Source organism: Ursus americanus, chromosome 8 (assembly GCF_024610735.1).
Source record: "Ursus americanus isolate L20-20 chromosome 8, mUrsAme1.1.p, whole genome shotgun sequence".
In the NCBI taxonomy this organism is placed as follows: Eukaryota; Metazoa; Chordata; class Mammalia; order Carnivora; family Ursidae; genus Ursus; species Ursus americanus.
Genome location: NC_142134.1, coordinates 30,913,628 through 30,928,445, shown reverse-complemented (window position 1 = coordinate 30,928,445; position 14,818 = coordinate 30,913,628). Strand labels below are relative to the sequence as shown.

General features: G+C 35.7%; 1 protein-coding gene and 1 pseudogene across 1 annotated transcript in view; one reads left to right on the top strand and one right to left on the bottom strand.

The window, feature by feature from the left end:
- Positions 1-9,282, bottom strand: part of LOC123775905 (transmembrane protease serine 11F) — a 31,862-nt gene extending 22,580 nt beyond the window's left edge. Inside the window, exons 1-3 of the mRNA XM_045771507.2 lie at positions 9,269-9,282; positions 8,520-8,671; positions 6,686-6,804 (exon numbers count right to left, since the gene is read on the bottom strand). Of these exons, the coding sequence (XP_045627463.2) occupies positions 6,686-6,804; positions 8,520-8,671; positions 9,269-9,282 (285 nt within the window). The remainder of the gene's footprint in view (positions 1-6,685; positions 6,805-8,519; positions 8,672-9,268) is intronic.
- Positions 1,594-12,978, top strand: LOC123775900 (CUE domain-containing protein 2 pseudogene; annotated as a pseudogene).
- The last annotated feature ends 1,840 nt before the right edge of the window (positions 12,979-14,818 follow it).

Sequence of the window (14,818 nt, the reverse complement as noted above, 5' to 3'; positions counted from 1 at the left end):
GCCAATATGGCCAGAGGTGAGCAAGGAGGAGAGCGTAGAAATTGGAGGAATAGTCAGAGCCAGAGCATTAAGTTCCTTGGAGGACTTCATAAAAAGTTTGGATTTTATTCTAAGTACATTTGGAAACCACTTATGACATTTTAAGCAAAGTAATATATAATATGTTTTTAAAAGATCATCTGGTTGCTATGTAGACAAGATATTAGAGGGAGCCTGAGTGGAAGCAATGATTATGGTAAGCTGCCCATATGAGGGAATGCATTAGCTAGGTCCAGGATGGAGACAGTGAATTAGAAATAGAAACATCATTTGTGAATGAATTGGACATGAGGATGAGGGAAAATAGTATTCTGGTAACTAGATGGACAGTGATGTCATTGGCTGAGTGGAAAAAAATAGGAATTAGAGAGTGAGAAAAGGAACAACTTTTAAGAATTGGATTTAGATATAACATCAAGATGCCTATGAGAGATCCAAGTGGAAATGTCAAGTAGACCATTGAATGCACAAGTCTAGGGTTCAGAGATATCTGGGTTAGAGATTAAAATTTTAGAATTAGAGTTATTGTGTATTCATTGGTACTCCCCCCCTTTTTTTTCCTGCTAAGAGACCCCTTCTTTCCTACAGGAAACTCATTCCATATGGCCCAGATGGAGCTAAACTTGCCACTTATCCCATCTACCACAAAGATGGCACAGGTTTATTTTCTTGGTCACAGTTATTAGTGTAGGATTGAGGATGTATTCCAACTTTGGCCAACTAGACTGGTTCTTCAAATTTTCCTCCAAGGACTGTTATGGGAAATTGTCTTTTCCTGCTTCAGTTAATACCTGGAAACATGTGAATATAGAGTAGATGTAAGCTATGTCACCTGCCATGTGGAGAAAGCCTGAAGACATTGTTTGAGCCTCTGAATCCCACCATACCTGAAGTCAAATGAATCTCTAGATTTTCCCAACAATCTTCTCTCCCTCCCTCCTTCCTTCCTCTCCCTTCCTTCCTTCCTTCCTTCCTTCCTTCCTTCCTTCCTTCCTTCCTTCCTTCTTTCCTTCCTTCACTTGTTCATTGGGTTTCTGCTACTATCTACCCAAACTGTCCCATTTATTATGGGAATTTACAGAGCAATAGAAGAAAAAGAAGCAAAATCAGGATCATGTCTTGGATGAGCTGGAGGCCTAGGCCAATGGGAATTATATTGTCTCTAATCACTTACAAGTAAATAATTTTTTTCCTCTTAAGAAATTCATTAAGAAGCTGAATTCACTTACAGATGATGAATTGTGGTAAAAGAGGAATTGTAGCAGATATTTGTTCCCTATCTAAACTGCATTTACTGGGCAAGTGCACTAATGCTCCTTTCATGATTAAAAATTCTCAACAAATTAGGCATGTACCTTAACATAGTAAAGGCCATATATGGCATGTCCACAGCTGATATACTAAATGGTAAAAAGTTGAAAACTTTTCCTTTAATCAGAAACAAGACAAGGATGCTCATTATCACCACTTCTATTCAATTCAGTGCTGAAAATCTCAGAGCAATCAGGTAAGAAAAGCAAATAAAAACCATTCAAATCAGAGTGGAAAAAGTAAAATTCATCCTCCTTCGATGTGGAGGCCTTCACTGAGATGATGATGGCTTATGTGCCTGGTTTGCCCACATTCCAAGTGGTATGATAGGGGACATGATGCAGAAGCTCTTAGGGCAGTTGAGTGGTTCCAAGAAAAAAGAGAACCTGCAAACTCAGAGCTCTGTAGTTCAAGGTGTGGTGCCCATCTCCACATAGCTCCTGCAGTGGCCTGAAAAGCTCAATGAAGAGACTAGGGCTTCTCCTATATGCTACTATTGTAGACACCCAGGATGAATCAGCCAGTGCTGAGGAAGAGTTGCTTCCAGGTGTGCATGTACTCTTAGAGGTGTTCCCTCCTTATTCAGTGGCGCAGGCCCAGTGGATACTGGCCACAGCTCAGGGAGACTTGGAAGAATTTGTGCAGATGTTGGTAGAGGGGAAGGAAGAGGGGACTCCAGCTTGGAATGGCCCCAACCAGGACCTGCCCAGATGCCTCAGAGGGTCCTCAAAAGGATGAACTGAAATGCTTCATCTTGCAGAAGTACATGATGGTGGATAACACAGAGGATCAGGAGATTACCAGCCCATGGCTCCCAGGGAGGCCCTCAAGAAGCTGATCCAATACATCAACAACCAGGTAGTGAGCACCAAAGGGGAGGGATTCAAAGATGTGCAGAACCCTGAGGCCAAGGAGGTGAAGGCCACATACATCAAACTCAAACTAGCCAGGAATTACCGTTTCCACTGAGGAATTCACCAGACTCTGTCAAAGCCTTCCAGGCTCAGATCCCAGAGGGATGCAGGAGCCCTATACCCCCACACAGGGCCTGCTCTAACTCCTGTCCTCCTTCTCTACCCTGCTCTCTACTTCCTTGCACCACAGTGTTGACATCCTCTTGGAGCTGCCCATGGGCACAGTAAAGGTGGTCCTGAGGGGTAGGGACAGTGAAGTAAGGAAACTGGCTTCATGAAATGAATGTGAAAGAGAAAGAAAAAAAATTGCAGTTAAACAATATAAGAGAACCTTTCACATTTCTGAGGAGGTATTAGCTTAACAGTCTCTGATGATAAAAAATAAAAGGCCAATAAATTGTTGTCATCATAAAAGATATTGGAACTAACCAGAAAACTCCTGCTTATTTATTATGCACAAATGCACATTGCATAAAATTTTAATTGTATTCACTCTCCTTTGAGAAAGTTGAAGTAGAATGAGATACAGTGAAGGGAAAGGAATAAAATATTCAAGGATTTGGAGGTATTCTTATGGAAGGAGATTTAGTTTTGATTCTGTAGATGTTAATTTTGAAATGATGAACTTCGATTACATGCAAATAAGGAGATTTTTGTCCAAGATAGCAGATTGACTATATATTCTCTCCTTTTTTGAAAACCCCATTAAAATTATGTCTGGGAATGTCTGAAGCTACCAGAAGCTGAAGGAGGCAAAGAAAGATTCTTCCCTAGTGCCTTCCAAGGGAGCCAGCACTATTGATACCTTGATTCAGATTTCTGGCTTCCATGACTGCAAGAGAATAAATTTCTATTGCTTTAAGCCACTAGTTTGTGGTAATTTGGTACAGCAACACTAGGAAACTAATATAACAAGTATCAGTACTTACTGTCAAACTACAGAGGTTAAAACACTGCAGTATTGACACAATGCAAAACAAGCAGATCGATGGAACAGATTAGAGAGCATAGCAACATCCTGATTCACACATGGAAACTTGACTTGTGGCAGAGATGGCATGGCGGATCAGCCAAGAAAAACTGACTGCTCAATCAGTGGCGCTAAGAGAAATGTTTTATTCATATAGGGGGAAAAATGAAATTAAATCCCTATGTCAAACACATATGCAAATATGAATTCCATGTAGAATAAAGAAGGCTTAAATGAAAAAAGGAAAACCGATTTTTTTAAAGACAGTGACATCAGGATCAGAAAGGATTTCTTATACAAACACAAAGAATACTAATAATAAAAGAATGATGTAACTAATGATATTACAATTCAGAATAGTGTTCATTAAAATATATTATTAAAAAATGAAAAGGCAAATCACAAAATGGAAAAAGATTCATTTCCCAAAATGAAGGATTCATTTCCCAAAAAAATGTTTCTTTTTTTCCCAAAAAATGTTCTAAGAATAAATTAAAAGACAAAAATACAATAGGAAATGGGCATATTATACTGTATGTTAAGTAAAAAAAGAAAAAGAAAAAGAAAAAAGAAATGGGCAAAAGATCATGAGTAAGTATTTATAAAGGACAAAATACAAATGGTTGATAACTGCTGATGAACATTATTAATAATCGGGAAAATGCAAGTTAAATTCATAATGAGTTACATACATACACATATACATACATACCAGTTTGGCAAAAGCCAATTTTGTAGAAAATTTTGATGTGTGAACTCATTCCCTGCTGGTGGCGGTGCCAATGTCTACAAACCCCCTGGAAAACCATTGATCAGAATCTGATAAAGTTGAGTCTGAGCATAACCTATGACCCAGCAAACCATCTGCTTGGTTTATGACCTGTGGAGTCTCTTGCACATGCACTAGGAGTGCATGCACTAATCTGCAAGGATGTTAATTAGCTTCATTGTTCATAATTATAAAAGTAAAAATAGCTGAAATATTTGTCAACGAATCAATAAATAGTAATATATTCTTTCTAGAACATTCTACATGGAAGTGAAAACAAATAAACTATAGCTACATACATCAAAAAGGGAAAATCTCAAAAACGTAATGTTGAGTGAAAGAATGAAGTCACAGAAAGATATAATATGATTATATTTACATAAAGTTCAAAAGAGGTAAAATTGCATAATATAGTATTTGACTATGTATACATAGGTGATAAAACCACAGAATGATTATATCCAAATTCAAAACAGTTTTTAACTATGAAGAATAGAGAAAGAAGAACATATAGAGGCTTCAGAGGTACTGGTAAAGTTCTATTTCTGAAATTCGGTGGTGAGTTCTTGGATATTCATCTTATTATCGTTCTTTAAAATGTTTTACATTGTTTCTAAAGTATAATGATATCCCAACAAAAATGAACGAAAGAAAAAATACCAAATGCCAAGACACATCATTATGAAATTTCAGAAAACAAAAAAATAGAGTAGAAAAGCTTCTAGAGAAAGAAGAAATGACCTAAAAAGAAACACAAAAAATTTCTCATCAGCTGCAGTGATAGAGTAATACAAATGAAGCAAGGCCTCAGATGGTCTGAGGGGAAATTATTTTCAATTTTAAGGTTTACATTCAAATTGTCACTTGAGTGGACTATAGAATAAAGCATTTTTTAACATAAAATAATACAGAAATGTTACCTCCTGTGCACTTTTTTTTCTTAAGGAAGGTGCTTAAGGACATAACGCACCATATCAAGAAAATTATGTGATGCAAGAAGCAATGGCTCTCACATACTAGAGAAATCCTGTTTGGACCCAGGTTACCTCTCTGGAGTCGACCTAGAAAGCAACCAGTTCAAATTGAAGCAGAAAGGATAAAGTTTTGAGAAAGAAGAATTAAAGAAATAAAGAAATAGTGAGACTTTGGACATATCTGAGGATATAGTAAAACTTAAAACTTAAAATAAATGAGTGAGTAGTACACAAAATTGCTTTTGGGAGGGGCGCCTGGGTGGCTTAGTCGTTAAGCATCTGCCTTTGGCTCAGGTCATGATCCCAGTGTTCTGGATCCCAGTGTTCTGGGATTGAGCCCCACATTGGGCTCCCTGCTCAGCGGGAAGCCTGCTTCTCCCTCTCCCACTCCCCCTGCTTGTGTTCCTTCTCTCACTGTTTCTCTCTCTGTCAAATAAATAAATAAATAAATAAATAAATAAATAAATAAATAAAATCTTTTTAAAAATTTGCTTTTGGGAACATTCTTGTGTGACAACACAATTGTAAAAAAACACTGTTTTGTTAAATTACAAACACTTTAAATAGCTATGGATATGAAAATGCTATTCATTGGTTTTCAATATTTAGAATCAACCTATATAAAGATAAATAACTAAATAAAATGCAAATACTTTCCTACATTGTTAATAATTCAGAGAAAGGAATGTACAGTGAGTGAGGGTTGAAGTGCTAAAGTCATCTTTTAATTGAGCTAATCATAAATCATCATACTAATCCAGTCTTCTTTCTATAGAATGATTACTTTATTGTTCCAGAATAACTCTCATAAGCTTTAAGGAGTACACTCTTGGCTAATTAATATACTGGGTTTTGCTAAACAAATCTATGGTCTCCACAGACATGCTTTTCATGGGACAAAAAATGGAAGATTATTCAGTTTGATTTAGCTTGTAGAGATTTAGCTTGTCTAATATACTTTGAAAGTTAGAAATGCCTTGATAAATGCATAGTATTCAAAGGAAACCATGAAAGGCATAACTAGATTTGAGACTGATATAAAAAATTATAGACTCAGGCACCTAGGTGGCTCAGTGGGTTAAGCTTCTTACTCTTGATTTTGGCTCAGGTCATGATCTCAGGGTTGTGAGATCCAGCCCTGCACTGGGCTCCGTGCTGGGCATGGAGCCTGCTTTAGATTCCCTCTCTCCCTCTCTCTTTCCCTCTGCCTTTCCCTGCCCCAATCTCTCTCTCTCTCTCAAAAAAAAAAAAATATATATATATATATATAGAGAGAGAGAGAGAGATAGATATAGATAGATGTACATCTTGTGTGTGAGGCTTTACATGCTTTTAAAAACATAATAAAAAATGATAAGGCAAACATGGCAATCATATATTCTGATGTTAAAAAAGTTTAAGGACAATGAACCAGGACAGAAAATCAAGAACTAAAAATAGGGAGAACATCTGTTTCAACCAACAGTTTTCTTAGTTGCTAATTAGTAGCCTACTCTAATCTACACATATTTAATGGTATATAACATTATTCTAAGTATTTTACATATATTAAGTTATTTAATCCTGAACAACCATATGGGCGAGATATTATCCACATTTTACAGAAGAAGAGATTGGGGCATGGAGAGGCTAAGTTCTTAGAGCAAACATACTGAAAGTGAAACAGAAAAACACATTCATAAACTTTTGAAATTTCTATTAGGCTTACCATTCTCTCAATCTGATGACTCCTTTCTGTAAACTCTCTTGAGCTTTTCATTCCATAATTTTCTTTGTATTTTATATTTGTGATTTTAAAAGAGGCAAGGTAATAGAATGATTTATCATCTGAAAGGTAAACATAAACAAAAGATCCATGCTTAAATATAATCAGTTTCTTGTCCCCCAACTCCAGGAAATAGGTTTACTATAATGTAGTTTATTTCTTCTTGGTACAAAAGTTATTGTGGACATTTTTCAAATATTTTGTAATTTTATCATTGTATCCAGCTAAAATAGAAAATTCAGGCCTCCAAGTACACTTTTGGAATACTTCATTTACAGTGTTTATGCATATCAAAATTTTCATACAATTGGACAGGCAATATGGAAAATAAATATTGAAAGCAATTGCTGAAAGTCATGTAAAAATTATCAATTTCCTCAAAGAATTATAACATAGGTATATCTTAGGTAAGATATATTATGAGTACTTTGAACAGGTTATCAATTTTTTTCCATGCTACTGATAAGTATTAGTATTTATTGTTTTCACTTTTTGCCTATTCACCTCTCAATTCTCTGCAGTCTACTCTTGACATACCACTGAAACTGCCATTGTCAAGAACAACAGTCATAATATCTAATAGCTACCCTTTTTAGGGTCTTTTTTCTTCTTCTTTTTTAAAGCTTGGTTGTTTAGCAGCCTTAATCATATTTGCTGAAACCCCATCTTAAGCTTTGTGGAGCCATCCTCTAGCTTTCTTCCTCCCTGGCCACACCTTTTCAGTGACCTTGGAGAACTCTTTATTTCTACTTCTATCCTTAGCCACCCATTGTTCTATCCTTGCCCTGGTCATTTAAATAAGCCCTTCTGGGTGATCCTAACAGTGATGGCCTCAACCATCAACTATTTGTTGACATTAAAAGATCAACTAAGTTGGGGTGCCTGGGTGGCTCAGTTGGTTAAGCACCTGCCTTCAGCTCAGGTCATGATCCCGGGGTCCTGGATTGGGCTCCCTGCTCAGTGAGGAGTTTGCTTGTCCCTCTCCCTCTGCCCCCCACTCCCCTGGTTCATGCTCATCCTCTTTCTCTCTCTCTCACTCTCTCATATAAATAAAATCTTAAAAAAAAAACAAAAACAAATGGGGCACATTGACATTTTCAAGAGTTTATTTGAGCAAATAGTGATGCCAGTTGGGCACCACCAAACCGAAAGTGATTAGGAGCCCTCCACCAACAGGAGTGAGGGGAGATTTGTATAGAGAAGATGCAGAAGCAAAGCAAGGAAATTACTTGATTGCCTATAGCTTAAACAATTGCCTTATATTGTTTTTTGGGGGAAAAAATATGAAACTCACCACATGATGTAATTTGTCTTTATTCTAAAGATTAAGCTTTTCACTCTTCTTTCTCATTTTAAAACTATATGGCTTTAAAGATTTTTTATGTATTTATTTGAGAAAGAGAGAGATAGAACTAGCAAGGGGTAGAGGCAGAGGGAGAGGGAAAGCAGACTCCCAGCTGAGCAGGGAGTTTTGTCCCAGGGCCCTGGGATCATGACCTGAAACAAAGGCAGACACTCAACTGACTGAGCCACCCAGGCGTCCCAAGACTATATTGCTTTTAGATGTGTCTATCCATGTAATGTATATTTCAAGCTTCGCTGTCTGGAAATATGTAACACTGAACTCAATACTGGAGCAAACAATAATTTAACACCAATAAGAGATTAGTAATTAAAAATTTAATATCATGCAAATAGCATTTTTTATACAAGAAAGAATTTCAAGATATTAAGTCATAGAGCACTTAGGCAATAGAAATGTGACCTGGATACTTACCCTCAACAACAAAATGAGTAACAATACCAATTGCAATTCCTATAATTGCTACAATTGCCAATGTGAAAAGAGCTAGACGTACAGGATCCCAAAATTGCTGTCTTCTTTGATATTCAACCCGTGGGAAATCAGCTTCTGAAAATTCAACTGGTCTGTGATAATAGAAATAAATAGTAAGACAATAGGAAAGTCATTATGGTTCCACCTTTTGTCCATTTGTTATGTTCTCTGAGAAAATAGTTTATACTGCTAACTAACAATAGGATACTTAGATCTTGAAAAGAACACAAGGCTTTAATTTGTATACACTTTCCCAATACCCTAATCACAGTATAAATTTTGGTTAACGTTCTACCGATGTTGACATTCAAGTGAGAACATCTTCCTATAGCATTTTGTCTGAGATATTAGCAATTTGAAATTTGAATGGTGAAACACAAAGACACACTTATTAAAGAGGTAATTTATAAATAACATTTTCATATTTCATAAGGGAGTTTCTAGAAACAGAGTTATATAATAATCTCATCAGTTCTACCTGATTAAAAATTAAAAAAAAACTTAATATGAATACTTTTTTAATGACCTTAAAAATTTTCTTAATGATTTGTTTTAAAAGTAGCAACATTAGTTTCGAAGACCTGATTATGGTTGTTTGCATTTTATTAACACCTTCCAATGAAATCACAAACTGAATTATATTTGATAAGACCTAGTCCCCAAGAAGACTATTTCCACTTGACTTTTACCTATCCCTACTCATGTACTATCTCCCCACTCAAAATATCTTAAGCCATTGAAATGATCTTTCTTCAAGTTGAAAGAAGGTGTTTATTTACTTCATTTTCCAAATCCCTGAATAACATTCAATATTTAATATCTTGCAAGTGAGATATTTTTCGTTTTTATATTTTTAATTTTATTTAACAATATTTATTGTAAACTTTATTCATTAAATGAGATAATAGTTCTTAGAACAGTACCTACCACATTACAACAATGTTTCAGGAGCAGTTCTAGATGCCTAGAGATATAAGGATTTTAAGATATACTCTTTGCCTGTAGGAAACTCACTCTTTGTATTGGGATACAGGTGTGGCAAAAAGTAATCAATATGTAGTGTGAAATGTGCTAAAATAAAACTTTCTGCAAGAATAGAAAGCAATTAACTTTTTGGAGGACTGTGTCAGGATATTTTATCAAGAAGGTGACATGATTAAACTGAGTGTTTAAAGTTCTCCAGGCATAAAAAAGGAGAAAAGAACAGAAAAAATAACACGTGCAAAAAGGGGGGTACTAAGGATGTGAGACAGTATTCATTACTAATATAGTAGTCCCCTTTTATTCACTTGATATGTTCTGAAACCCCCAGTGGATGCCTGGAATTGTGAATAGTGCCAAACCCTATGTTTTTCCTATACATACGTATCTTTGATAAGGTTTAATTTATAAATAAGGCATAGTAAGAGATCGACAATAATAATAAAATAGAGCAATTATAACAATATACTGTAATAAAAGTTATGTATATCTGGTCTCTTTCTTTCAAAATATCTTACTGTACTGTGCTCATTCTTCTTGTGATGACGTGAGATGAAAAAAACGCCTGTGATGAGATGAAGTGAGATGAATGATGTAAGCATGGTGACTAGCATTAGGCTGCTACTACCTTCTGACAAATCGGAAGGAGGATCATCTATCTGCTTCAAGCAGTGGGGTGGAGAGGGAATGGACTTAGCTCCAATTCTTGACTTTTGATGGCTGATTACTTAGTTGTGGGATAAGGAAAGGATTAATGGTTCCCTTGTTTTGATGTCCAGGTAAATGATTGTGTCTCCTGGCAAGATGAGAAATATTAAGGAAGAGACAGTGAGTTCAATTCAGACATCAATGTTGTTAATAATGAGCAATGTTCTGTCCTTACGCTTGGGTCTGAGCCAAATGGAAAGTACTCCTTTTATGCCCTTTTCTTTTTGACTTATTTTATTTCAGTTGTGTCACTGACACCTGTTTGCATGACTCTAATAAAAGAAACTGTTGAGCTTAGCACCACACAGCCCAGAATAAACAAAAATTTATTAATATCCCCATATACAATACCTCCTTCCTCATCCTAATTGAAGTTTTCATATACAAAATCTATGGTATTAAGTATTTTTGATTATTGAGTTTGTGGATATTTTGGCTGCTGCATTTTTTTTCTCACTTCCTTTTTTCCTAAGTTTTGTCAATTTGGTTGCTTTTGCCTGAGACAAGAATCAAATTCTGTCAAATTTTGGGGGTTATAGCCACACACTAATTCATGATAACATTGCATCTTGGCAAAGATTTTTTTATTCCTGACATAAATGTTGCTGCTCTTTGAATAAATTAATGATGAATGAAAGGAACACAATCTAGATCCTAGATCCGAAAACTCATTTGCAGACAAAAGCTAAAGAATTCTGAGACACAGCTTTTGGTTCCAGTTCAAGATGGCGACCCATCTTATCTTCTCTCACTGACACACAGAACCTACAGCTGCATATGGAACAATGCACTCTGAAAAAACCTGAGAACTATTTGAGCGACTACTGTACTTCAGAAAGTGAGAAAGAAACCACATCAAAGTGGGTAAGAGAAGCTGAGACATAATCTTACCATAAACCCCACCCCTGGCATGGTGACCCACAACTGGGAGGAAGCTCAAAACCTGGAGCTTCTCCCTAAGGAGCAAAGGGTCTGAATCCCACATTGGGCACCCTAACTTTTAAAACCTAAGAGATGAATCCCCCAAAACTTGTAGCTTTGAGAACCAGCCAGGCTCACCTTCATAAGACCCATGAGTTTGTAGCAAATTGAGAATAGCTCTGAACGACCTCCCCGGGTACTCCTCCGCCCCAGAACCCAGCTATTTCATTCTTATGATTTAATTCAGGTAGATGTAGCAGACTAACTACATTATCCCAGACCAAACCAAGTACATAAAAAAGTTCAATCTTATACCTTTCTCTGAAGACAGCCTCACAAATGCTCCGATGAAGAGAACAAACATAACCTCTAATACAGCACCCCTCCAACATGCCACTTGTGTAGATTAAGAATTAAGTCTCAGAGTTATGTCTTCCTTTAGAGGCAGGCTCTTAGATGATAAGCACTGTAATCTTACCTAAATAAATAGTTGAGAAAGCTTGCCTCTTCTCAATAACTAGTTGTAATAAGCTCTAAGATTACTATATCAAAGATGGCTGACTGTTGGACATATATCTTGAACTTTTAGGAAGTTTATTTAGGCAATTGAAACGGAGTTGCTTTTCCCCAGTTTCTTTTACAGAACTTTTCTTAAAATGGGGCTTTTGTACCAGATTAATTGAAGTTCTAACCAGTGTAGTTTAAGTAGAAATATGCAGAAAGAAGTAGGAAAATTTTATTATATATTTGCACATTAGATGGCATGTGTGTCTTTTATATTAGGCACAATGGGGAAGATTGCTGTATGATTAAGACATCTCCCAGTCCCTCAGACTCCATATATCTTTTAGATTATTGATCTTAATGTGAGAATCAGTGGAACAAAGCTGTTCAAAAACCATGAAATATGGAAAAATTATAGAATTTTTGACTAGATTAAGGAATAATGAAATAGAAATAAATCATAAAAATGAAGATAGCCTAGCTGTGCCTAAATTATTCTTATTCCAGAATTCTCAAAATTAATCCATTTGTATCCTTTTAAAGAGTTAAATTGAAATATACATAAGCGGGTATGCCTGGGTGGCTCAGTCAGTCAAGTGTCTGCCTTTGGCTCAGGTCATGATCCCAGGGTCCTGGGATCAAGTCCTGTATTGGGCTCCCTGCTCAACAGAGAGCTTGCTTCTCCCTCTGCCTGCTGCTCCCCCTGCTTGTGCTCTGCTCCTTCTCTCTCTCTCTCTGACAAATAAATAAATAAATACAATCTGTACAAAAAAGAAATATATGTAAGCATATATGGTTCAGGTGGACTGTACCAGTCACAAGAGAACACTCACATGATAAGAGATATCCCCAAGCTAGAGTAAAACTTCCTTAATCACCAAACACTACTAGATATTATCAAGATGGAATAATTAAAGAGTCAGATGGCAAAGCGTTAATTTTTAAATGCATACTTAGGATTTATTTTCTGCCTTTTGCTTTATAAGACTTAAGCCACTAATTTGAGACACATTGTAGCATGTGTTTTGGTACAGTACCCTGCCTTTTTGAAACTTTAATCTGTTTAAGTTAGTTCAGTTATGAAATTGGGATTTGAACCAGTTCATTACTGAAATACATTGACATTGCTTCTCCAATTTCTAGACTTCATATTATAGTTGATGTGTGTGTGTGTGTGTGTGTGTGTGTGTGTGTGTGCTTGATTCTCTAAGGTTATATCACTGGAAAGCATTTATGCTATTATTGGATAATTATTTGTTGGTTTAGCATTGGTGTTGCTATTGGTGTTCGCATTGATAGACTAATTCTCAGCTTCTCTAATTTCTAATTGTAATCTGCTTTTCAGATCATATATATATAAATAAGTATTTAATAATAACTAATAGGTGTATTACATAAATGAAATGTCTCTATTATTTATGCTATAGCATTTTATTTGTTGATGCAGAAGAGAGGTTTGGTCTATGCCTTGTAAGCTCAGTTATCTATGTTCTCTGAACACCACATAGACTAGAAGTTTTTCCAGTACTTTTTTTCTCCCATAGTCTTACTATGTTCATTGAGTTCATGGTTAAAGGTCCAAAAGTTATATTATCACATTATCATAATAATGACAATTAGTTTATTGACATAAAATATGTCAAGTATTTCTAGACAAAGCTCTGCTGGTACTGAATTTGGAATATACCCAGAGCCACATGATGCATGATTTGGTCAGTAGGGTTGTTATATGTCCTTTTGTTATACTTAATTCTATTTCAGAAACTTTTATTATGTGCCTAATATATTCCTAGCAGTGAGGTTACAAGAATTTAAAAACAAATACACTTTGTATTCAAGGGGCTTATGGTAGAGTAGAAAGATATGAAATAATAAAATCAATACAGTGCCAGAGGAAAAATAACAGATTTACCAAGTACAGTGATAAGTAAACATGGAGGATTGAATGACAAAGGTTGTTTGGGAAAGGGACAGAAAGGCATACAGGAAAGACTTCTTAGAAGATGTGACTACTGATCAGGGCCCTTGAAGGTCAAAGGCGTTCTCCAGCATGTGATAGTGGTTAAATACATCCTACTCCTGTTTACTACTTGCTTGCAAGCAGAACAACTTCTCATTATCATAGAAGCACCTTTTTAAACAGGAATATGACCACAGAATTTATTTGGAAGTCAAGGAAAACAGCAATGAATAGTATTTTTCACCACCACTCAAATAAAAAATTGATAAAATCAACAAAACAATCCATACATTTTGGATAGAAGATGAGAAGTAAGAAGAGTTTAAGAGATTTTGGGAAACCATACTAATGGCTTAAACAGTCTCATTTAGTTCAGCTGATGGTAACGTGGTTCTTTTTGGGAAATTTCTTTTTATGGGAAGACTTGGCAATACTAGAAAATGTGAATCAAAACACTGGCAAAATGGTGGGTGATAAAAGAGGATCTCATTGTGTTGTTGCAACATTTAAAATGACACAGTCATCTATGATGGACACATGGGTTGCTTCCATAATTTGGCTATTGTAAGTAATGCTACAATAAACATAGTCAGTGTTTTTTTGAGTTAGTGTTTTTGTTTTCTTTGGGTGAGTGAATACCCAGTAGTGGAATTACTGGATCATATAGTATTTCTATTTTTAATTTTTTGAAAAATCTCACTGTTTTCCACAGTGTCTGCACCAATTTACATTTCTTCAAGTAGTGAACATGGGTTCCTTTTTGACACATCCTTGCCAACACTTGTTATTTCTTCTCTTTTTGATTTTAGCCATTGTCATGTATACGGTGACATGTCATTGTAGTTTTGATTTGCATTTCCATGATGATTAGTAATGTTGAGCATCTTTCATGTGTCTATTCATATGTCTTTGGAAAAATGTCTATTCAGTTTCTCTGCTCATTTTTAAATCAAATTGTGGGGGTTTTTTGGTGTTGAGTTGTATAAATTCTTTTATTTATTTTAGATTTTAAACTCTTATCAGATATATCATTAGTAAATAAGGAAGATATGGTGTGTGTTTGTGTGTGTGTGTATGTAATGGAATATTTTGCAGTCATAAAAAATAAGGTTATGCCATTTGTGACAACACGATGGACCTAAAGGGTATTATGCTAAATGGAATA